We start from the raw sequence: 23,631 nt of genomic DNA, 5'->3' as shown, positions 1-23,631 counted from the left end.
ACACAATTATGCTACAGCGGTTATTTTCTCTTACAGTATTTAGGACAAAATGGCACTGAAAAAACAAGCTCAGCTTTGATTAAAGCTATTTCCTGCTAAAGCAGAAGTACTTTCTCCAATCTTCTTCAATCTTTCTTCCATCCAGCCTATGAGTAACATACCTATACAGAAGCTGTTGCAATGTCTATTGCAACCCAAAACTGCTATTATAAGTTATAGCTCTACGAAGACCATATGCATAACCAAATAATAACTAGGATAAGGATCAGCCTTTGTGTCATGTCTTTGTTATTACTACAAACAAAATTAGACATGTATTTGTCAGAAACACTCCCACACATGTGAATTCCTTTCACAGCATACAGCAAGATTTCAGTCAAAATAGCGTAGGCAGAGCAGTGTCAAGCACAACCATTTGTGAGTGCTTTCCTCATGCTTTTCATTGTTCTGGAAGTGTCAAACTCTCATTCCACACCCAAAGGAGAACAACAAGCTTTGCTATCAGATATGGATTTGAAGAGGTGACACTTTCCATTACAGCCCATATAGTTCAAGTTCTCCCTTCTCTGCAGTGTGAAACACTCCACTTGTTTTCATGGACTCCTCCATTTTATTTCAAATGCCTCTCATTAGCTATACAGCATTTCAAGCCATGCTTATCCTCATAAAAATCTCATCTGAGGCAGAAGAAAAAACTTTCCCTGCATGATACATGACCACACGATTTAACATAATTTTAAATTATGTTTAAATCAAAAACTAGTTTACCAGTTACGGTTTTTAATTAAAATTTGCAGATTCAAGTCAAACTCTATTTCTAAAGTCATTAATTCAAATCTATTCAGTTTACAGTGTTATGCCTCAAACTGTCAAATCCAGACCAGAAGCACACACTTTAAAAATCTCAAGGGGAAGAGAGGGGAGGGGAAGGAGATAAATAAAGTGGCTTTATATGAAAAAAAAATATTTGGGATTTGAAATAAAATCCTCACTTAGCTCTGAGTCACTCATTCACAACCCTTCTTAGACCTCATCTCCTTCTAATCATGAAATTTTTTGGAACTTCATAATACTGAATAACTTTATTACTGTTTGAGGGACAGCAGTGCTTTGCTCCACATCAGCCTCAGTGGTGCACCCTTCCCAGGCTGCTCTGGATACAATTCAGACTTTCAGTCTCCATGGGGTCTACACCAGATCACAGAGACAGCTGGGTACCAGAGCAGGTCAGGTCACCCAGTCCATACAGCTGCAAGCAGTTGTGCTGGTGCAAGAGTGGGGGAAATAGAGAAAACTGCTCACTGAAAAACTGTTTCAATCTTATGGCTCCTTGTGCACATCTTGGAGCAAAGAGCATCGCATTTTCATTTGTCTCTGACCTTCCCCACAAAGGTACTGAAGTCCTTCGTTTGCAGCAGCCTGTACTCTTCTCCTTTTCTGTCATTTGGAGAGCTGAAAAGGCATCTACCTGTCTTTCTCTCTGTACTTGGGAGTAAGCTAAATAATATTAAATTGCAGCCTTAGCAGTCCCTGAGCACAGGGGACTCTGAAAGCTGCAGAGGCCAAGGGCAGAGAGTCTGCTGTTTCTATTCAGGATGGCAGAACATGGTTATATTTGTGTATATGACTGTAAGTAGACATACAGAAACATGTACACACTTTTAATAAGGCCTGTCCTACACCTATAGGGTCTGAAATCTGGCACATGTTTACCATCTGTGACAGTCTGAAATTACTACACCTTAAAAAAAAACAAAAAACAAAAAATGAACATGGGCACTCCAGCTTACAAACAAATTACTTAAGAACTTCATCCAGCTTACCCTCTCATACTCCTTATGCTTCAATTCCAAATATTCCCAGCATCCTTCAGTATCCAGCTACTTCCCTGAAACTAGTCATGTGTTGAAAGGCCCCGTGCACATCAGCAGCAGTTAAAATTAAAATGTCATAGACTAACTTAAAGTGAAGTGTTCTAACTGGGACTTCTTTCTTCAAAGTTTTGGGGGTGTTTGTTGGTGTTTTGAAGGTTTCATTTGGTTTGTTGTTCTGGTTTTTCTCCTGCAGGTGCATATTCACCTCTCTTTCAACACACACACAAACACAAACACACACACAAACCTCTCACCAGTCATTCTCAGAGAGCTGCAACTAAATAAGAACATTCTTCAGCTTGGGACACCAGGTAAGGAAAGGCACTGAAGTCAGAAACAAAAGTACTCTCAGTCATGTTACAAGCTACTTCTGTGTTTTACACGTTTCTTTGCCCACAATATGCAGACAATGCTTACCAGGCAAGGAATGTGCCCACTTCCCTACCCTTCCCCTTTTCCCTTTATGCAGTCTCCTTTTATTGGCAAAAATAATTACAAATCCTCAATGTGTCTTCTTGAGTTACAGTACACAAATCCTGTAGCTCTGATAATATCTAAATCAAAAGCTCCCCAGCTGAAGGGCACACCTACTCCTGGCACAGCATCTGATCAGCTCCAGCACCCTGCCCACACACACCTTTGAGGTCAGCCCAGTGGCAAAAGCTACTTCTCAAAAAGCCATTCCCTGTGACAGCTGTCCCCAGGTTCAGCTTTCCACCAAAACTACTACAGAGATGAGAAAGGAATCGTAGAAAGGTAAAATCAGCTTCCCACACTCACCAAAGAACCCAGGGTGTCTTCTAGAAATGAAGGATTTGGTACATATTACATACGGAAACCTTTTCATGAACGCTTTTCTTGTTAAGCACATTTAACTCAGAAGACAAAGTCTTCTGAACATTGCTCAAGTGTTTAATGTCTGGAAGAAAGGACTTCCAATCAAATTCTGCAGGTTTATATACTGTAAAGTCACTTTTCAAATAGGTATTTTAAAGGTTTTTTAAAAGTGCACTGTTCTGAGACATCCTATTATGTTTTAAAAAATGCTAAGTGCAACACAGCCAATTTAAAATTTCATTTTCTAAGAGCTGTGTCCATATTGTGTCAGAAAAACAATGAAGAGGGAAAGTTTTAGCTTGATAACAATAGAGCTGTCTTCCATAAGACTGCAATTTACTTCACTCATCCATCAAAGCCCTGCTTTGATATTGCAGATCACAGATGAACTGCATGAAAATAGCAGTAGATTACATTACTACTCTCAAACAAGGAAGGAAAAAACTAGAGGAAAAGATCTTTCCTTGTCCTTGCCCCAAAGCAATACCTACAAAAAACACAAAAATCTTACACAACATTCCAAATTGATGAATAAAGAAACTCTTTGCAGTGGTAGAGCAAAATTTTGCTTATATGCTTTCAAATGAAAGCATATAGTAAATGAATGATTCATATAGTAAATGAATCTATAGAACAAGTGGTTGAAGAATAGATTAGATAGAACAAACTGCCATAATTTTAAAGACTACACTTCCACTTTTCAAAAGAAAAAAATTTTACAGCCCTAGAGATGAAAGCATTAGTAAGCACATAACACTTTGCCCACACCGTGTGAAAAGGACTGGGAGCCTCTCTCCATTCATTTCTTTTCAAAGGTGATAAAGAACTTAATTTACTTTGGGCTTGTGGCTTTTGCCACAAGCTAAAAATCAGGTTCAAACAGCCAGCTGATTCCTGCAAAGCTTAGGGCTGAAGATAAAAGCACCACAGTCTTGATTTGCTAGGCAAAGATTATTGCTATCACTCCCTACAAAGGTACACAAAACTTTGCTCACATAACTTGAAATAGCAGGATATGAAGAAGAATGGGCAAAGCTTTTCTTGACTATCAAGAGGCTCTGAATTTCTCAGCTCAGTCACTCACCACACTTGCACATAAAAAGCACTAAAAGAGTTCTGATACTGGAATAAGTCTGTTCCTCTTGCCTGAAATCTCACATTGGGGTTATCACACTCAGCTGGATGGCAGAACCAGATTGTCACAGGGGATGCAGACAAAAGACAAGGAGCCAAAAGTGCTTTTCAATTTGCCTGATCACTACATCCCCTGTTAAAAAACTGATCTGGTAATTTCAGAATACAGCTACAAGGATCCTCCTCAGCCCTCACTGCACAGGAAGAGTTCCAAGCAATTAAAGCAGGATATAAAAGAACAAGCACTAAACCACTGCAAGGACTGTCAGAAGCTCTTTTGTTTAACCATTGTTCATTTAATGGTGCTGCAAGAGAGCAGCACAGGTCTTTAATCTCCAAAAGGCAGGTGAATACTGCAAGTGTGGATTTGTTTTGCTTGACTGCCAGGTGAAGCATCACACAGTCAGCAAGACTCATACATCAGCATCAGACCAATGCTGGGATAAAACTTCTCAAGCCCTGTTTTTATGGCCTATATTTAAGTAACAGATCATGCAAAGGGCACTTCCTTGCATGTAACTGTGGTGTAATTAAATCAAACACAAACTGCCTCATAATCTCTACAACAAGCAAAAGCACTCAATTGTGACTGACAAATATTCAAGTCTGCAGGTCAAAATATGTTAAACTGTTACCCAGGGGGTGGAGAATCTACACAAAAGTTTGAACAGGAAATCCATTAGTCAGAAAAATGAGAAGCCTTTTTTATGAAGTCTAATGAGCACAACAACCTTAGGTCATCTGGAAGTGAATCCTAGCAAAGTGTTGGAAGGAAGAATGAAAATTTAACTACAATAAACTGGGCAAGAATTCACTCTTATTAGCCCATCTTGTAAGGAATATAACCAATGAGCAATGTAACTTGAGGGAAACTTAATACTTTCTGAATATTTTGAAAACACCCAAAATAGTCAACATTGAAAGCTGCATTTTCTATTTTTTAACACAGTACTGTTTGTCCTTTAAAAGATAAAAGCTTATTGTGTCAGGGCTGTGTGCACATCTGAGAAGCATTCTTTTTCTTCTCAGCCTTTCCTCATCACTTTATATGATCTGTGTGCATACCCTTAACGAAAGATAAATCTGATCCTGTCATTAGGCCTGCTCTAATATACTCTAAAATACACTGAAAATTAAAGGCCTGGACAACAGATCACAGACCAAATATCTATCTGTATAAGTAGCAATTAGTGCAATGGAACCATAGTATTTATGCTTTAGTATTTAGCACTGAAATTTGCCTTAACTTTCTAGTCTGGGCATTACACATTGAGAGGAGAGGGCCAGCAGTTTACCAGGAAGCTGGGGTGAGCCCACATGTGACCAAAATTATAAGCTAAATAAGAATTTGCAACTAAGTTTCTTTTTAACTGTATCTGCTTAACTCATGTACTTGCCAGCAGCACCCTGAAAAATGTCAGACACAGCAAAATCAAGGAAAATTACAGTAAATCAACATAGACTCTTAGGGGCTATAATATATTGGTTTACAACATCAACAACAGAGAAAAGCTGTACAGAATGTATTGCATTATATAAAAGGGTCAGTATTTAAAGGCAGAAAGAGCTCTACACTATTTTTCTCTGTAGTAGATTTATTTGAAGAACTTTGCAATAAATTCCAACATTCCTACAACAGTAAATATAAAAACTGAACTTAGTGTCAATATTAAGTTTTCAAAATGACTGCAAAGCCAAGTGTTATTTGCCACAGAGATGTTTTGAACACATCATGCACACATTTACCATTCTGAATACCTACAGCTTCCTCTGCACACTCATCTGCAGTTATATCACAGATGACAGAAAAGTTACAAACTCAACATTTCGTGTTAAAAAAATCCCAGCATTAAAACCAAACAAACAAGAAAAATAAATGAAGACCCAGTATCAGAAGCCCATACTATCAGATACACCCTCCTTATCTTGTTCTTCAATGAGATTTCTTTTCTTGTTAACTCTTCAGGAGTTACATGGCATGTTTGATTAGAACAAGTGAATTAGAAGATTTAATGTTTCACCAGGGAAGTCAGTGCTGTTAACTCTGTTGTGAAGTGTCCCAGCTGCAGGATCACACAAAAAATCTTGTTAAAAAGAAAAGGTAAATATTTATAACTGTGTACATTATTAGCCCCTTCATGAGGCCTATTGAAATAGAGAATTGTTTTATTCCTAATGGAACCACAGTCTAAAAAAGAAAGTAATTGATGATTAAATTATATCAGCTTGAATGTTTGGTCCTTACATGAAAACATAAATGGGTTAAACAAAGTTTTCAACCCTACTTCAAGATCTCCCCAACAGCCAAAAGAGAAGAGTAATTCTTGAATTCAGCTCGTAAATGCCTAAAGCCAAATGAATTTCATCAAGGGAAGAAAAAGAAACAGAGCCTCTAAAGTCTGTATCAGACTTCACAGAGGCTCAAAGAAACCACTATCAATCTGTCAGGACTCCAAACCCCACACCAGGCTCAGTAGCTGCACTCACAACAAAACCAGTCTGAACAAGGACACTGAGCATTAAAGGCCACCTCATTCCTTTATCATTGCTCCTCTAGCATGAGTATTGCAAACATTAAAAGGTTGTATTGAGCAGGGAAATTAACTCCTGGCCAGATAAAACAAAACAACTCTATCATTCATCATCCTTACTCAAATGCTGTAAGGATTAAAAGAAATATGACCCCCACCAAAAAAGGGATTTGTAATATAATTGGATTTTATAAGACATCAAAACACCTTTTTTTCTGAAGATTTTCTTTCAATAGACTCAAAAGATGTGTCAAGCATGTGATGAGTCCCAGGATCACTGACTAGGATTACTGCAAGTTCTCTTCAGCATCCTGTGTGTTATCAAATTTATCTCATTTATCTTCCCTATCCTTGTCTATGAGGTTTTACATGGTTAAACAGAGGTGCATGTTTAGATCTGCTGAAGACCCTAACCCACAGTATCAGCAAGCCAAACTCTTCTGGTTTGTCAGTTCCTCACAAGTTTATTCAGATATTTATTACAAAGAAAACACTGAATTTGAACCCCTGTTAGCACACCTAGGCTGTGGGTCAGACTAGAATGGGAACTGCTCGTGGAGCCAGAGCAGGAACAGCTGCACTTTCATCTGTGCAGGCAAAGAAACCTGTGATTTCTTATTGGCTTTAAAAAGGAGACTTACCAGAGGAGTCTGCAGAGCACCTTCATTCCCTGCAACTCTGATGGCTCACTTTGGAGCTTTCAGAACTCCAACTATATTGATTTTTGTGCACATGACATTGTCTCACTATCTCATTCACAGGGAAAGAACAAATCAACATAAAATACCTACCTATACCTGTGTAAACTCTGTTTAATGCCCAGTAAAATGTTACAAGCCAATGAATTTTTATTTGGAATGTAAACTCCCTGTTTTTTTAGGAACAGAGATGAACAAAACCTAATGGTAAGTTTTAAGTTCATTTAATTTACACGAACAAACAATTGCTTCATAGCAATAGAACCAGGAAGGAAGTTTTATCTGATTTTATATATTTCAGGCAGCAACCTCCAGGTTGAGTTGGAAAACCTAAGAGGTGCTATCTGTATTCATATTTGATTCCTGACCCAAAACAATATAGAGTTTTCTATATCTAAGGCACAAATAAAATACATTTTAAAATAAAATAGTAGCCGAAAACACAAAGTTTGACAAGTGAACAATAACAGTGTATTAAAATGTGTGTGCTGTATAAAAATTACTTATTTACTAATAATACAGAGTTCTAATCTTGTTTTGCAAAAAGCAATTTCCAAAGAAAAATGTTAAGGTGCATTAAGTTTGAAGTGCAATCTCTAATGAAAGTATCTATTGGTCCAGTATGAGATATTGCCTTAAAATATGTCCCAAGACTTAGGAGGCCAGAGGGAAGAAATCCATGCCCAACTGCTATTCCAAGGCTTATTTCAAATGAAACAAAGAAAATTTAAAAAATAACTCATAAACTGAACTTTGGTGGAGAAGCACTCAGGTGAGCTCAAGGGGATTTTCTAATCAGACATTGAATGGCTACTTGCAGATGGGTAATACAATTTTAAGACTTGATCATAACTGTTAAAGCTCACATGAATAACAAATATTGCACAAAGTAAAGTATGAAACCAGAAAACACAACAGGAATCCACTTCAGCAGCACTAATTTGTTTGCCCAGGATTTTTTTATGGTTCACAGATATGGCCTGAATAGTAGCAGTAGTGAAACCATCTGTAGCTAGACAGAGATTACTGGTAAAATAAAATACAACAAGAACCGGTGGACTGCTGAAAGTTAAAACACTATTTGTTCATATATCTGACAGAGGCCAAGATACAATTTAATCTGGTGTTATCATCACTGAGGAGGATTTCTATTTGGACCATGAAAAAACTACTTTTTTTGTGAAGTTCCAATACTTTGGCATCAATATTTTTGTTTCCATAAAACATCTGCAACCTTCTCACTTCCTACCACAAATGAGATAAGCACATCGATTCAGAGCCAAAAATAAGAAGCACTTGTGTGAGGTTTTTCCCGAGAACAAATTTTCCCTGAGATTCAACAGCAGATCTGCATGTACAGAACAGGGGAAAAATTATCAATTTATTATAAAACTGTGACTAAAATTACCAGTGGCTTTAGACCTAAACAAAACTAAGTCAACCCTTGGACACACAATAAGTGCTTAGTCCTCAGCTTCTCGTCACAGACTCCATTAAATGGCAAAGATAAGCTAATTCACAATTCTTATCAGTGTCTGCACAAAGAAATGGAAACTCTATAATCTGCACAAAAGCTTCTCCTCACCAAGCAGGGTAATACAGTTCCATCACAAAGGAACAGAAGCCAAAATTTTTTCAAGGACAAGACGTATTTCTTCTCTTCTGCCTGAGAACAGAAACAATGCCCAGTGTTGGGTTTATGAACAGCACCGTGCCTTGAGCTCAAACAAAGACTGGAGTCAGCAGACACTCCTGCTGAAGTGTCTGCTAAACTGGCAAAAGAACCCTGGAAACAGATTCTCTTCTGTCCTAAAAAGAGATTAGCGTAAGTGCCAAAGAATGTACAAATAATTAAATTAATGAATAATTTAGCTTTCATGGTCATATTTTTGCCACCTTCATACTGCACAGGTGCAATTTAATAAAGACCTATTTGCTACTAACATGTCACTGGATCCATCTATGCCTGGATATTTAAATATCTAAATGCCTTCAGTCACCCCAGTAGCCAGACAACCCATTTATAAGCTTTTCTCTAAAACAGTGATTATAATTCATTCGTTCGTTCTCTGATCTTCTGGTGCTGCCCAGAACACTTGACATCAGTTCTGACTTGATTCCTTCATTTCCTTCTAAAGGTCTTTACTAAGGCTCCATATTAAAATGTTATTTTTATGATAATAAAGGCTTGTAAATACACTAAATATTGAATGCTGTGATTTTAGCAACTAATAAACATGTTTTAATTACTAGGCATTTAATTTTTGAGATCACATTTCCTTGCTCTGGGGCACTATAAAAGCTCCTTTACAATAAAACTGGTGTATGATACAGTCATGAGAGCTGCTGAGAGTCCTCAGTGAACAGAGGACACACAGCTACCAGATTAACAGAACAAACATCAAAGAAACATTGCTAGACATGAAATCATTTCACTATCAGTGCATTTTTTCCAAGTAGCACCCCACGCTGACATTACACACTCTTGTTCAGTTTTGTCTCTCCCAGAGTTTAACACTTTGCTTGCATTAGTGAAGTTGTATTCTCTGAAAGCTGCATAGAAGAAAAAGGTAGTTTTGTCATTTGTGTCCTTGTTTCATAATGACAAATGGTATTTTAAGAGTGCAGAGAAACACAATTTGATCATTCTGAGCTGTATGCCCTTCAATGCAGAGAGAAGCAAATCTCCAGCTTAGCACCTGGGATACCTGGTAATCATAGAATAGTGTATTGGCTTTGGATCTTTAAAGACCATCTTGTTCCAGTCCCACTGCCATGGGCACAGACACCTTTCACTATACCAGGTTGTTTCAAGTCCCCTCCAACCTGCCCTTGCACCCCTCACCTCTCTAGGCAACCTCCCCCAGTGCATCACCACACCCTTGGTAAAAAATTCTTCTTATATCTAATCTAAATCAACCCTCCTTCAGCTTAAAACCATTACCCCTTGTCCTATCCCAAGAGGCCCCACCAAAAGAACTCCACATGCACAGGGGGACAGCCTTCCTGGAAACATGGACCTAGGCTCAAACCACTTGCAGAGTCTAACTCAGGTGTTTGTGCAGTCCTTCTGCACATGTATGACCCTGAGTGGAATGAAAACAATCTGCAGAGGCAGCAGCACAAAGTTCCCATCATACATAGCAACAGAAAGGCATATAAGAAAACTAATGAATTAGACAACTAGGTGTTTAAATCATTATTATCGAGCTCAAAACATGATAGCTGTATTTTTAAAGGATAAAAGGAAGCCAGGCTTGAGCATCAATTAATCAATCTGACAAGTACTGCATTTCATAGAAGTCTTCAAGCTTCCTGAAATGCAGCTGAAATGTTTTCTCAAGTTCTCATCCCACAGACTGAACCTCCCTCACTCCTTGGTGGATGTACCTTTTCCACTCAGCTTTGTTGTATTTTGTTAATCCAAACAAAAGTGTCTCAGATTTGGATCTAACTGCACACATAATTTTAGTCTTTAGCAAAACTGCCTTGTGAATGCTGCAGGCCAGCATTTGTTTACTACTGTAACCTTTCTGTAGTGTCTCTTCCATCCTGAAAGACAATCTGCTCTGTGAACTCTTCCATCAAATCCCATAGGGGAAATTCAACAGGGATGGCAGGACCTACACAATCTATTACTGGTTTTCAATCCTGCTGTGCTAGCAGCTAACATATTCAAGTGATAAACACACACAGAGTATATCCAGCCAATTTCCACAAGACAGCTCACAAATACTGCAAGAAGTCAGGGCCAGCTGAATGAGCCCCTTAGAAGCAAAAACTTCACTGGAAATCTGTCCTGAATGGATTGCTGGGTGTTTGGACAATGAGCAGATAATGGAAGGTGCATTCTAAAAGTGCAATGAAAATCAGCTTCTTATTATAACCCTTGTTAAGTATTTTTAGCATTTGCTGAATTAGCTGATATGTTAAACACCTACAACAGTTTCAGAACACAGCATGACTCAGTAAATGTCAAGACAAAAAATTGCCAAGTATCAATCAATTAACTAATCAACTTATTTTGGCTACAAACAGCTGAGAATGTTTATGGTGGATTATTTCTCACACCTTATAACAAAAATCATTACAGAAAATCTTCCTATATAAACAGCTCATGAAGACTAAATCAGAAATTACATTTCAAAAATTCTTACAGTCCCCAGAGCCCACCCTCAACAGCTCCATCTGCTTCTGGAAATTTAAACATGTACATGGAATGTTTTGAATTGCTGTCTTGCTTTTACATTCATAAAAATCCAGACCAACTAAAAGGTTTAATTGGTAGAAATGTTTACTACATGTATAACAAAAAGTGAAAATATTTATGATGCGAGTCCAATAGCAAAGACAGTATTTTTTCCTGGAAACAAACACAGCATCATCCTGTTTTCCATGTACAGAATAGACTCCATTAACACTAGACCAATTTCAAATAGAAAAAAAATTATAAGCTAGACTTCCAAATTATTGCAAGACCAAGACATCAGTCTTGAACCCTCTTCCCTCACTGCACTGCAACATGCATTTATAACAGAACATTTGAAAATAACTTCTGACAGATTACTAGATTTGGGGTATGTGGAACCTAATTGTAAGTTAAATAAAAAACTCACAAAAGACACAGCTTAGAGGAAGAGCAAATTAAAAAGTTCTAAATCTGGTTTCAAAGGCAGTCTTTTGAGTGTTCATGCTTCTTCCTTCAAAGAGCAGCATTTTCACCAGGCTTCAAACATCGCTACAAAAATACACTAACCACAGCACATCATTATTTGATGTGGAAATGAAATCACTGAGACTCTATATGACCTGTCCATTTATCTATTGCGGTTCTTGAGGAACAAAGTCTTGCTGATGGATAAAGCATTTTGGTTTAGTCTCAAACATTTCACCAGCCTGGTGGCCTTCACTGCTTTGTTAGCTTCAGCTACTCAGCTTCTACGAATAGGAATTAAATAAGACTTTAAAAAAACTTTCATTTCAAATAAATGCCTATCATCATATCTACAATAATCCACCGCCTTTCTTATAGCACTAAAGCAATGTTGGCTTATAGCAGGCAGCATGGGCAATAAAAAATACCTATCAAAGCAAAATGAAGAACTTCTCCTTCTAAAGACTTTTAAGAACTACCTTGACAGGCAGGACAACACTTGCATTCTGGGCTGCAAGAAGGCAGGTGAGCTTGCTCAAGAAGTCAACTGCTAGGTGTAAAGTCAATAACACATACCCATTCCTCCAACACAGTAACACTTGGATATACTACTCAGTTTCCCAAAGCGGTCAGGAATATATCCAAAATCTTTGAGTGCTTTGCAGCTGCCTAATCCAAGCCTTGGACAGCACCCCACTGTTATCCTCAAGTGCTCTGTAACAAACAGTAAGTAGCAGCAGCTTCCCCCTTAAGGCTAATAATTATTCTAAAGAAAAGCAGGGCCACACCAAACCCTAGCACTTCTGGAAGAATTCTCTTGGCTCCTTCACTTCTATTCTGCTTTTGGACAAGAAATGCAGTGTACTGCATCTTTCCACTGCCTGCTTAGCTATTCTAATATGCAAGATATGAAATTAATGTGGCTAATACAATATTTGCTCTTACTCTTCACTTGTGACAGGAAATCGAAATCTCACATGGGCGAGCTGAATCATCCAAGCTGCTGATGCAATGCCTCCTAAATATTGATTTACACAACAGAATTTTGTCCATTAATACTCAACTTGGAGAAAAGCGACGATTCCATTTTCTCAGGCCAGAGAAGTGCCATCAGCCCTCTGGTGCCACTTTGCTCTTACCCAACCAGCCCATTGCAGAATTGGTCACTTGACTCCACATGCCTTTTGTCTGCATCTGGATTTCTCTTTTGGCTCAGTTCTGTTATTATCTAATAAGCACATTACAAAATTGATCCCTTGATTCATTCCCCTCTGCCTGCTTTTAGATGACTCTGTCCCTCAGTCACTTTTTCAGCACCCCATATTTTTAAATATTGGTATGAACACAGAAGTGAATCCAGAGGAAGAGCTCACCTGGAGCTGCCATGTCTGTTTGATGAGGACACAGAAAGGCAAAACTGGGGCTAATGAAGTCAGGTAGGAGCAGCTCTGGCATCAACAAGAATCAGCTCATGGCAGGCAGTGAGACACACCTATGGGGCACTGACAGGTTTGTTCTTTCTGGTTTCTTTTCCTGCCTCCTCAGAGAAAGGACCAAGAAGAAAACAAAGATAGAACATGTCACAAGAGAACATCTGATTCCTCCACAGCTACACCCTGGCCTCCTGACTACCTTTATTTCTCCATAGAAAAGGTAATAAACTTCAGAAAATAAAGTCTGAGGATAAGCAAGAATGCCTGCCAGCCAACCATGCACTCTGGACTCTGGTTAACCATATTAGAAGCTCCACAGGCTAGAATTGTGCCTTTTATTAGAAAACAGCACTTTTTTTTTTGCTTTCTTCCTGCCATAAGAAAAAGAGGTAGACAGCAACAAAGGAAGATGAGAAAAGGAAGTTTGAGGTCTGCAAACAGTAACTGAGTTTTTACTGGGAAGTTACAATCACAACTTGTAATTCAGGAGTCTTTATCAATGTCCTCCTTAGGAAATTTCTTTAGCTCCCTTGACAAAACAGACACAGGTCAGAACTACCCTAAAATCAACCCTAAACAATTTCACATAACAGGTGGTAATAAGCATTTATATAAACAGATGATTGCTGATCTTCCAGAAGTTCGCAGCACTCCATCCCTCCTTTAATAAAAGGGGCAATGATGTTTACAGAATATATTTGGCTATGATTAAGCTATGGTTGCTTTTATAGAATATGTAATGTGAATAGTACAAACTACACTAGATTGCAAATGCAATCTGCATGGCTAACAGTAAGTCCATTTGATTCGGTTTATGTGCTTGAATTTTGAAAATAAACCTTCATCTTCTTCAGATTAAGTTTCATCCCAGCCTGTAGGCTTTGACATGAAGTTATAAAGAACACCTCTGAGTGTTGTGAGCTGTTACCCACAGGGTCCATGACTGGGAGAGCTACAACAGAGCTGTGATCAGCAACCTGAGAGTCAGAGCTGTAGAGAAAACTGAGAAGCAAAGTGCCAACTGAACTCCAAAAACTTTATTCTTCATTTGTCAATCAAAAGGGAAGACTCATGGTAGAAATAACCAAAGAACACCAAACTGTTCTGCAGTCTACATACAGAGCTCATCACAACAGGAGTACTGCCTTTACTAGCACTGATGTCACCTAGAGGGAAAAGAAAAGAAAACACTTAGTATATTTGAACTACTGAAGTTCTAATTAGGAAAAAAGAAAGATCTCTTCAGTTTCCAGGCTTGCCACGCAGCAAGGAAAGCATGGTAACAGCTTCTCTGCAGTTGTGGAGACAAAATAAATCTGAGTAGCACTCTGGGGTTTGGCCAGTTTCTCCCTGCTGGTCACTCACTGCTTTCCAAAAAAGAACAGGGTGAGAAGTCAGTGGAAAAGATCCTTTGCTATTCCTTCCAAGAAAAAAAAAAAAAGAATCAAAATATAATGACAACATGAAAGGAGTAATAAGCTTTATAACCTATCGTTTACAAGTAGTCTTGGACAAATTTGCATGATTTTACTCATAGATGGAGGAGAAATATCCACATATGCATAATGTTACAAAACTTTCTCTCATATGACACACCCAACTGTGGTAATGCAATCCCAAAAATTGCAAAAAGACAAGTATCCAAAAGTAGTGAAGGAGGAAGCTTGTCTGCAATCACACTATTCCAGGCTGCTGCCAGAGCGTTACCTGGGTTTGGCAAACACTCCAAGAACAATCAAGAGGGAAATGCACACAGTTCTAGAAGCAAAAGAACTCAGTGTCTTCTGTTCCAACCAAAGCTCAATTTTACATTTCAAATACTTCTGCATGGAAAAGAGATCAGATAGTAGAGAATTTTTACTGCCTGTGCTAGCACAAGCATATTCCACAGCTGAAAGTTGGCCATTAGACAAAACAAGCGCTGAAGTAAGATGTCGTTTAGTTTTCTAACTGCAGGAATAATTAAACATTGGCAGAGCTTTCAGAAGAGGTGACAAACACACCATGATCTAATACTAAGATAAGATCAGTTTCTAAGAGAGATGTTTTAATTTATCTTTCAGGAAAGCTCCACAGACAGCACACTGGATAACCTCAGTGCTCCATTTTGGCTTTGGGATAGAAAGATCTAAAATGTTTCAAAGACAGGTGGGGGGGAAAAAAATGAATATTTTTGTTACTCTGAGAAAGTTTGTAGCACTACAGTTCCTATAGACGGTTATTGTTAAATGAATTGATTCTAACTCAGTTAGCTTGTTAAAAGCTCAGGAAATACTTTGCATCCAAGCAGAAATTGGTGGCACACCTGGCCACCCACAGCAAGAGTGGGAAGATTGTCAGAAGTGATGGGGTCTGTTTCTGTTCCCTCACCTTGTCACATATCCAAGCAAGCACCCCTGGGTTGCACTCCCTAGTTCCCTGCATGCCTTTAGAGCAGAAAATGTCATTCAGTGATACCCAGTACACTCTATTTTTACTCTCTCTCAACCTCCATCCCACTAGACCTGTGACAATACTTCAGTTTTCCTCACCTCTGTTTATCATCCCTCTGCTTTTAGAGGAAGACAGCATTTATATTTGTTAGGGACACATTAGCTCCCACTCCTCATGGAAAAAATAACAAAGACATTCCACACAGACAAGTAAAAGCAAGCACATGCATTTGCCCCATTCCAATGTTCTCCTAGATTTTAGATGATTTCAGGTGTTTTCCTCAGGTGGATCCAGCCTACCTAACAAATAATGTTCACTCTTAATCGCCTCCTTTGGATCTTTTGCATCCCTTGGGGAAAAAAAAAACACAAAGTACAGGTATTACCTTGAGCATGAAGATCCACCTCTTGCAAAGCCTGAGTCATCACCTGATACCAGAGGACACAGTGAGTTGCTGTTTGCTACCCACCCTGTGCAGACCAACCACAGTCTCGTATAATTCCATCACAACCTCTACAGCCATCTCCTCTAGAAACTGAAGAATCCTTTCTGTCGGGACTTTGTCTTCTACCTGAAGGAAAAAACGCTAATAAAAGCAATTCTGACAAATATTGGCCATGATCCATGTCAAATCTTCCACTATAAATATCACTAAAACGAACTATGTCAGCATGATATGGAAACAGCCTAGTGCTTGAAATGTGCCTCTGGATGAGGGTGACTTTCATTGATGAGCAACAATCACTTTCACCTCAACTTCCCATTTTTCTCCTTCAGTGCAGTCAGCAATCATACCATGATTAAACTGATCCTTTACTGAAATCCAAGTGGGCTGTGTTTGACAAAGATGCCCTCACTCAATGAAACTAAAATGTCACAGAGTAAGAAGGACAATTCAGTCATGAGTTAATGACTGATGAACTGGAAGCAAGTTGGAGCAATTGGCCTTTTTCCCAAAAGAGAAGGATCACCACTGGAGGATCTCACAAGGATCTCTCCTGGAGTCAACACCTTCCATATTTTAAAGCAAAATCTAGCAAAGAAGTTTGACACTTACGTTACAGAGTTTGCTGACAATGTTTAAAGTTACTGAAGATTGCAAAAGCTAAGACCAAAGATCTGAAGAAGATTTTAATGATACTGTTTAAGTGGGCTGTAAAATAGCAAGTAGTTGTAAAATGATGCATAGTATTTAAAAAATATGTACACAATCACAAGTTCTGAACTAGTTATTACCACTTAAAAGAGTGACTGGAGGTATCACAGTTCCACAGAAGTGCCAACTCAATGCTTAAAGACTGTCTAGAAAAAGCATGCAAAAGATTAAAGAAGGAAATCTAATATGCTATGTAAGTTTACTGGGTGGCATATGCTGAAATACTGTAGCTGGTCCTGGTTATTGCAACCCAACCCTGTTCCTTGGATTCCTGCATCACTGTCTCCACTCAGAAACATACCTGCAAAAGGTGCAAAGAAGACAGCAAGGAGAATGACAGGGGTAGAGTAACTTCTTTCTGAAGTGCCTCTGGAAAAGTCACAAGCAAGGGATGGTAAATACAAGAAAAAGTCATCAACCCATAAGGTGCACAGAATAACGTGGATTCTCCTTTTCACTGTCTCTTCCAATACAAGAAGGAACAAGCAAGGCATGAAACCAAGCAGGCAGAAAGTTTAAGAGCAAACAAAAATAAGTGTTTTTTTCCACACAAAATGTGTTTAAGCCCTACAACTCAGCCACAGGATGTTGTGGATGCTACAAGCATCCATGGCTTCAAACATTAATTGGACAAATTCATAGAAGAAAAAACCCACTGGGGGCTCTAAAAACAAATATCACCTCTGGTTCAGGAAACCTATGAGCCACAAATTACTGGAGGCTGGGAGAGGCATTTCCTCAATATACACTGTACTCTCCTCCAAGCATCTGTTCTTGGCAGCTGGGAGAGGCAGGACACTGGGCGAGAGGGATCTTTAATGTGCCCATTACAGCCACTCTTAATTCTTGCACAACGCACGAGAAAGCGCAAACATTCATCGTGGGCACGTCGGAGCTACGAGCACAGCAAAGGACCAGATTTTCAAAGGCCTTAAGGTCAGTACAGTGATTAACTGCTGCAGGCACAGCTTGATAAGGATTTTTTTCAACACTGGAGTAGCTCAGCCTCTCCCAGCCACAAACTTGTGCAAATGTATGGCAAACAAAGAGATGTGAATTGAATCCAGGATGGTTTGCTGCAGCTGTGCACACTGTTGCACTGGCACTGCTGAGGGCACGTTACAGACTTGGGAACAACTGGGCTACTTAAATCAGAAGGGCCCCAAAGGAAATACTTGTCAAGCTACAAGCTGGATCAGTGAAAATGGAGTGTCTCGCTGTCTTCTGCATCTCAGAAGGCCTTTTTTACCACACACACACTACTAACAACATTTAAATAAACGCTGAATTATTGGTATTCAAGACAGAAATGCTGTTTGTCACATTTGTCCAACACATCCATTTATTTACAGCTGTTTACCACACTCACAAAACCTTAAATAAAAGGCAAAAGGGAAGAGGGGATGAGAGCTTCTCCTTAGAAGTTTGGGGAGTATCTCACACATGACTGAGTAGAAGCTTTCTTAACTTTAGCTGAAAAATTCCTCCTCCAACACACCGAATACCTGCCAGCACACAAAGATCTGCTCTTACAAGTCACTCCAGGTCCTAGTCAGAGCGCCCAAGTTAAACACAAATTGGCATTATTTCCCATTAAAAAGCCTGGTGCATCTCAAAAACTGACACTTCTGAATTTGCAGCCTTCCCTGGTTTGCACCATTGGGGTTGTCTCAGTGAAATTGCCCAAGTGTTCAATACATTATTCAGATGTAGCATGTTTTGTGTGTACCATTTGTAAGTTTCATTCACACCACCAAGAATGGAAATAATTTCCTTCAATTTCCGTGTCAAAATCATAAACATACATCAAAACAGTACAAGAAACACCTTGTTGCTGCATTTGATTGCTCTACAAATTTGTCCATTTCACAGACAGCTAGGAAGATACCAAGTGACCTCTTCTGATTTTAGATTTTTTTTCCCCGAATGAAGACTACAGTATTCCTTAGTTGTTTCAGGAAAGAATAAACATCAAAAGCAGCAGCCCCTCTTAACCACCTGGCTTAACAAAGCACTAGAGAATAAAATGCTAGATGTCTTCTCTTCAAGGGCCCAGTCTGATAAATCTGTATTCAAGAGATATCCACTAGTCAAAGCCAAAATCCAAGGCCCCCATAACTAAGGCAATGTAATGCACCTTTCCTAGGAAAAAAACCTAAGAAATTATTTTTTAAACAGCATAAACCTGTGCATCTGCAACAATGACGTAAATTTAAAACAGCTTTTTGACAAAGAACCTAGGTTTTCTCTTTGCTCCAAAAATGGCAAAACACAGCAATGAATTACTGCATCCCAGGAATCTTCATACTTGTGATACTTTCTCCTTCTCTTCAAATAAACAAAAAAATAGCATTAGTTGTCACCTGCATTTTTCCACTGCAAAGTGTCATCTCCCATTTTTATCTCTTGTAGAAAGACCTAGGACTATCAAACCAAAGTGTTGATGATCCTAAACTTGATTTCGTATCTCTTTGGTCTCTCGTCCTTGTAATCCTAAGCACCCATCAGTAGATCCTGTTTTTGTGGGTATGAAAGACATGAAAGTGGACATGCTGAACTTACACACGCTCACATGTAACAAGCCTGTGCATTTTCAAGTCTCTGCAAAGGTACGCTATGTTTCCTAAACAAACCACTCCTGGAATTAAGACCTAAAACGCTGGAAAACGCATCATAATTACCATCGCGATTGGGAGTGACCCACAGAGGGTTACTAGAAAGATGTACTCTGCGATTAGTAACACCAGCCAGCACACAGCACACACCCGGCTCCGCTGCATCCTCCCCCGCCTTCCGCGGCACGCGGGCAGACTCGCGGCACCGCGGCTCCCGCAGCCCTCGCTCACTCACTCACTCACGCCACGCCGCCAGCACCGGCACGGGCACGCCACCGCTCCACCCTCCGCCCTTCTGGGGGCATCTACCTGCGGGAGCGCCCGGAGCAAGCGAGGATGCTCGGGGGCTGCCGCCGCACCGGGCGCCGCCGCTGCCCCCGCCCCGCGCCCCGCGCCGCTCTGCCCCGCCGGTGCGCCGCGGTCCCGGCCCCGCCACGCGGGGCGCGTCTCCATAACAACGGCGACCCCCGCCCCGCGCCCCGGCTTTACCCGTTCCGTCGCCCCCGCGGCCCGGGCATCCTCCGGCTCCTTCCTGCCGCCGCCCCCCAGCAGGGCGGCTCTGCGCTCCGCCGCGGTGCCGGACACCGCCCGCCCGGGCTCCCTCCGCGCCGGCGGCGGCGGCGCCGCTTTGTCCCCCCGAGAGCGGCCCTTCCTCATCGCGGCGGCGGCTTCTTCTTCTTCTCCTCCCCTCCCCTCCTCTCTTGTCCTCAGCGGCGGCGGCGGCACGGCCGGGGCCCCATGGCGGGCGGCGGTCACGGAGGGCCGGGGCGGCGGGGCGGCCGCGGGCACCTGCGCGCGGGGCGCGCGGGCGCGGACATGCCGCGCGCTCCCGCTCCCGCCGCCTGTCAGCGAGCGCGGCCGCCGCGGCACCGCCCCCTCCCGCCCCGCGCCCGCCCGCCGCCGCTATCGCGAGAGCTGCGGGAGGAGGAGCGAGACTCGCGGGCGCTGAGGGCGGGCGGTGCGGGAGTCCCGGGGGAGGCTCCGCGGCGGGCTCCGGGCTGCGCCGTCCCGGCCAGCGGTGGCTCTGCCGGGCGGAACAGCCCCTGCGTCAGTGCCAGGGCTGCCTCGCAGGGGCGGTGTGCAATGAGGATGCCTCTCGGGGGAGTGTCGTGCGGTTGTGAGGGCAGCGTTGGTGTCCCACAGAATCAGTCTCGCTCCTGGGAGATGTTCCTGAGCTGTCTGGATGCCATCCTGTGCCGCTGCTCTGGGGCAGGGAGGCTGCAGCAGATGAGGTACTGTGGTCCCCTCCGGCCTGAAACGTGCTGTCACTCCGCGATTCTGCCATTCTGTGGATCGCAGAGTGAGTCAGGCTGGCGGGACCGCAGTGGCTCCTCTGCTCCAAGCTCCCTGCTCCAGCACGAGGCACGGGATGGCATCCGGACGGCTCTGGAACATGGCCCGGGAGGGAGACTCCGCAATCTCTCTGGGCAATCTGTACAGCTGTGTGGTCACCCACAGAGTAAAGTTCTTCCTCGTATTCAGGTAGAACTTTCTGTGCGTCATCCTGTCGCTGTGATTGTGATCCGAGATCAGCTCAGATGTCCAGCACAATCCAACTTCCCTGTCAATAAATTCTTAATTGTCCGTGAAAATCTCAGGTGGGTGCAGGACCTTCCAGATGGTGTTACACGTAGACGGTCACATTGGGAAAATGCCACAGACTTCCTGCTGCAAGACACGGTGGGATCCAAGCCCCAGGTCCGCAGTGCCCGGGAGAGGGGAGAACCTCTGGGCATCCCACATCCCTGCACAGGAACTCCGAGCTGCAGGAAAATGTTCACCAGCTGTGCCCCTCCACTTCTTAGGGTGTGGATTAAGATGTACTTCACCATCTTAGCAGAAAAGACAAACCTTCAGAGATTCATTACCTCAAGGAGTAGTAAGAGGATATCATCACCTTGTGTTCCATCTCAGTAGTTCACACCCACTTGGCACTTTTGTCTTTACAAATTATTTCTTGAGGGTTTAAGTTACCAGTTTCTGCATTCATTTTGCACAAAAGCAACTTCGAAATTTTGGGTTTTTCTCTTCACTATTACAAAGTCAGGAATCTTGCTGCTCCTGCAGAAAATATAACTCATTTTTCCATTTTACCAAGCTGAAAAGGCTCATACATCTTCAACCAGGAAATCTAATTGTATAAATTTTTTATTCATTTTGTACAAAGACAACAAAAATACAATTCCCAATGATTTATCAAGGTAGAAGAGTGGGAGCCTTTTTTAATTATTAATGTTTAAATGCTTGCTGAAAACTCTTTCAGGATGCTGGATTAGTCAGAGAGGTCTTTTTCCATCATAATTGTATGTGATGAGGATGGACAACCATGTGGAACTTCCCAGCTGGGAATCCTGCTCTAACTAAATGTAAATAATGCAAATTTATGGAATCTTGGCGTCCTTGTTAATGTGAGTCTATTAGGATGGCACAGTGCCTCATCATAATTTGGCTGGATCTCTGCCCTGTTGCAGCATAGATGCCAATTAGTTATTTGTTGGTTATGGCCTGTGGGACACCTTGCTCTGGCTCACACCTGTTTGCTTTGTGTGCCAGAAAGGAATTCATGCACACAGGAAGAAAAGTCACAATGAGGATGTGTATAGCATTACATGTCTAATATATTAAACAAATAAGCATGTTAGAAACAAATCTTCACTTGTTCATCTGAGACAGAACTGCAAATAATTGCCTTCTGGTTCTGTATTTTAATTTAAAAATTAAAAATATCTTTCATTTCTCCAAATCAAAAAGCCATTTGTGAGTTAATAGGACATTTTATTTGCAAAGAGATTGTGTTTAGTTTGCTCCTGGCTCATTTCCTTCTCTCTTTAATCCCCGTTTAGTATTTTGGACTCAAGATGTCTTTCCAATATTTTTGAAACAAAAGAACAGTGAGGTTTCATATTAACAGAATAGGAAAAATACTTCTCGTTTTACTGATTCTCCCATATTTTTTTCCATTTAAACATGTCACTGAATATGACCTGAATCTGCAGACCAGTCTGAGTGACCTGATTTTTCTTTTCCATATGAGCTAGTTTTCTGAACTTTTGTGGGTTTGTTTTTTTTTTTTTCCCTAGCTTTAAATAAAAGTGAACAAATCATGAGAGGCTTGGCAGGGAGAAGGAGTACAGATGAATGAGGCAGAGTGTGGTGTGGTGCTACATCAATGCTCATGATGTTTGTCTCCAGAAAACTGTCACATCAAAAAAAAGATGGAAAAATAATTAATAAAGGCTTATAAAGGGCATGAATCTTAGATTGTCTGCACTGACTAACACAGAGCAGGGCACCACAGAGTCTGTGTAGCTCGTGTGCTGACACTCAGCTAACGCAGTTTCTCTTTGCAGTTCCAGATACTGCCTTTCCCTGGCTTCCACCTTGGTTTTTTCCATATAAAAAAGGTCTCAGCATGCTCTTCTGATTCATAAGGTAGCTGGAATAATATTGTCAGAAAAAGTTCCCTTCCATTCTTCTCTAGCTGGCTTAAAGGGACTTTGGTAGGGCAGAACACAGTCTACTCAAACTCACTCCGTGTTTTCTGGAATGATAAATTCCTCTGCAACATTTTTATGACTGCTTAGCACACAGCTACAGCAATAATTCCTGGAGCTGGAAGAGAGATATGCAGACTGAAGCTGTGAGGTTAAAACCTCTTTATTCCAAACAGAATAGAAAATGCTAAATAGTAGAACTCATTCTGCTGAGCAAGAGAATTTTCTCTTCAAAATGAAATACTTAATCATTTGAATCCCTATTAAATTTGACCATTTGGCAAAATCAGTGGCACACATAGCCCAGCTGATCACCTGCTTCCACTGTTTCCAAGGCAGAACTGCCTCACTAATGCCATCAAACAAGTCTGTCACTGCATCCTGTCATTTGTCATTCCACTCACACTGTACACACAGCCTTCCCTCTCAGTGTTTGTGCTCTGTACGAGACGGAGGAAATGGCTTTGGTTGTTCTGCATGTGAATCTGTCACACACCTTCTGTTAGTGACCCACTTCTAATGGCATTCACAGACAAGTTCTGGGCTTTGCACTGGAATACTAATGCTTGGCAATGTGCAGTCAGGCAGGAGGAAGGCAGGGACTGCGGCATGTGGTGCTGTACCTGCACAGAGTGTCAGGAATGACAAGTAATTAACAGGCTGCATGTCATCACCCTGACTCCTGCCAGCTTCCCCAACTCCGTGCATGTGACAGCATTCTTTCTTCGAGATTCACAAATTTAAAAAAAAAACCCACACCAAAAAAAAAAGA

The 23,631-nt window shown here is 41.1% G+C and overlaps 1 protein-coding gene across 3 annotated transcripts in view; it reads right to left on the bottom strand.

Annotated features, from left to right (window-relative positions):
* Positions 1–20,046, bottom strand: part of MAST2 (microtubule associated serine/threonine kinase 2) — a 187,161-nt gene extending 167,115 nt beyond the window's left edge. The window contains exon 1 of one of the 3 annotated variants that reach the window (XM_058029787.1): positions 19,855–20,046. In XM_058029787.1, coding sequence (XP_057885770.1) covers positions 19,855–20,022 — 168 coding nt within the window. In that variant the 5' untranslated portion in view covers positions 20,023–20,046. Of the gene's footprint in view, positions 1–1,379; positions 1,455–13,101; positions 13,155–19,854 lie in introns of those variants that run through there. The other 2 variants (XM_058029788.1, XM_058029789.1) reach the window with 2 other exon arrangements.
* Between the last annotated feature and the right edge of the window lie 3,585 nt (positions 20,047–23,631).

The sequence above is a fragment of the Melospiza georgiana genome, chromosome 9, assembly GCF_028018845.1.
Source record: "Melospiza georgiana isolate bMelGeo1 chromosome 9, bMelGeo1.pri, whole genome shotgun sequence".
NCBI classification, from domain to species: domain Eukaryota; kingdom Metazoa; phylum Chordata; class Aves; order Passeriformes; family Passerellidae; genus Melospiza; species Melospiza georgiana.
Note: the sequence above shows the minus strand (reverse complement) of the source record. Positions and strands in the feature narration are given on the sequence as shown.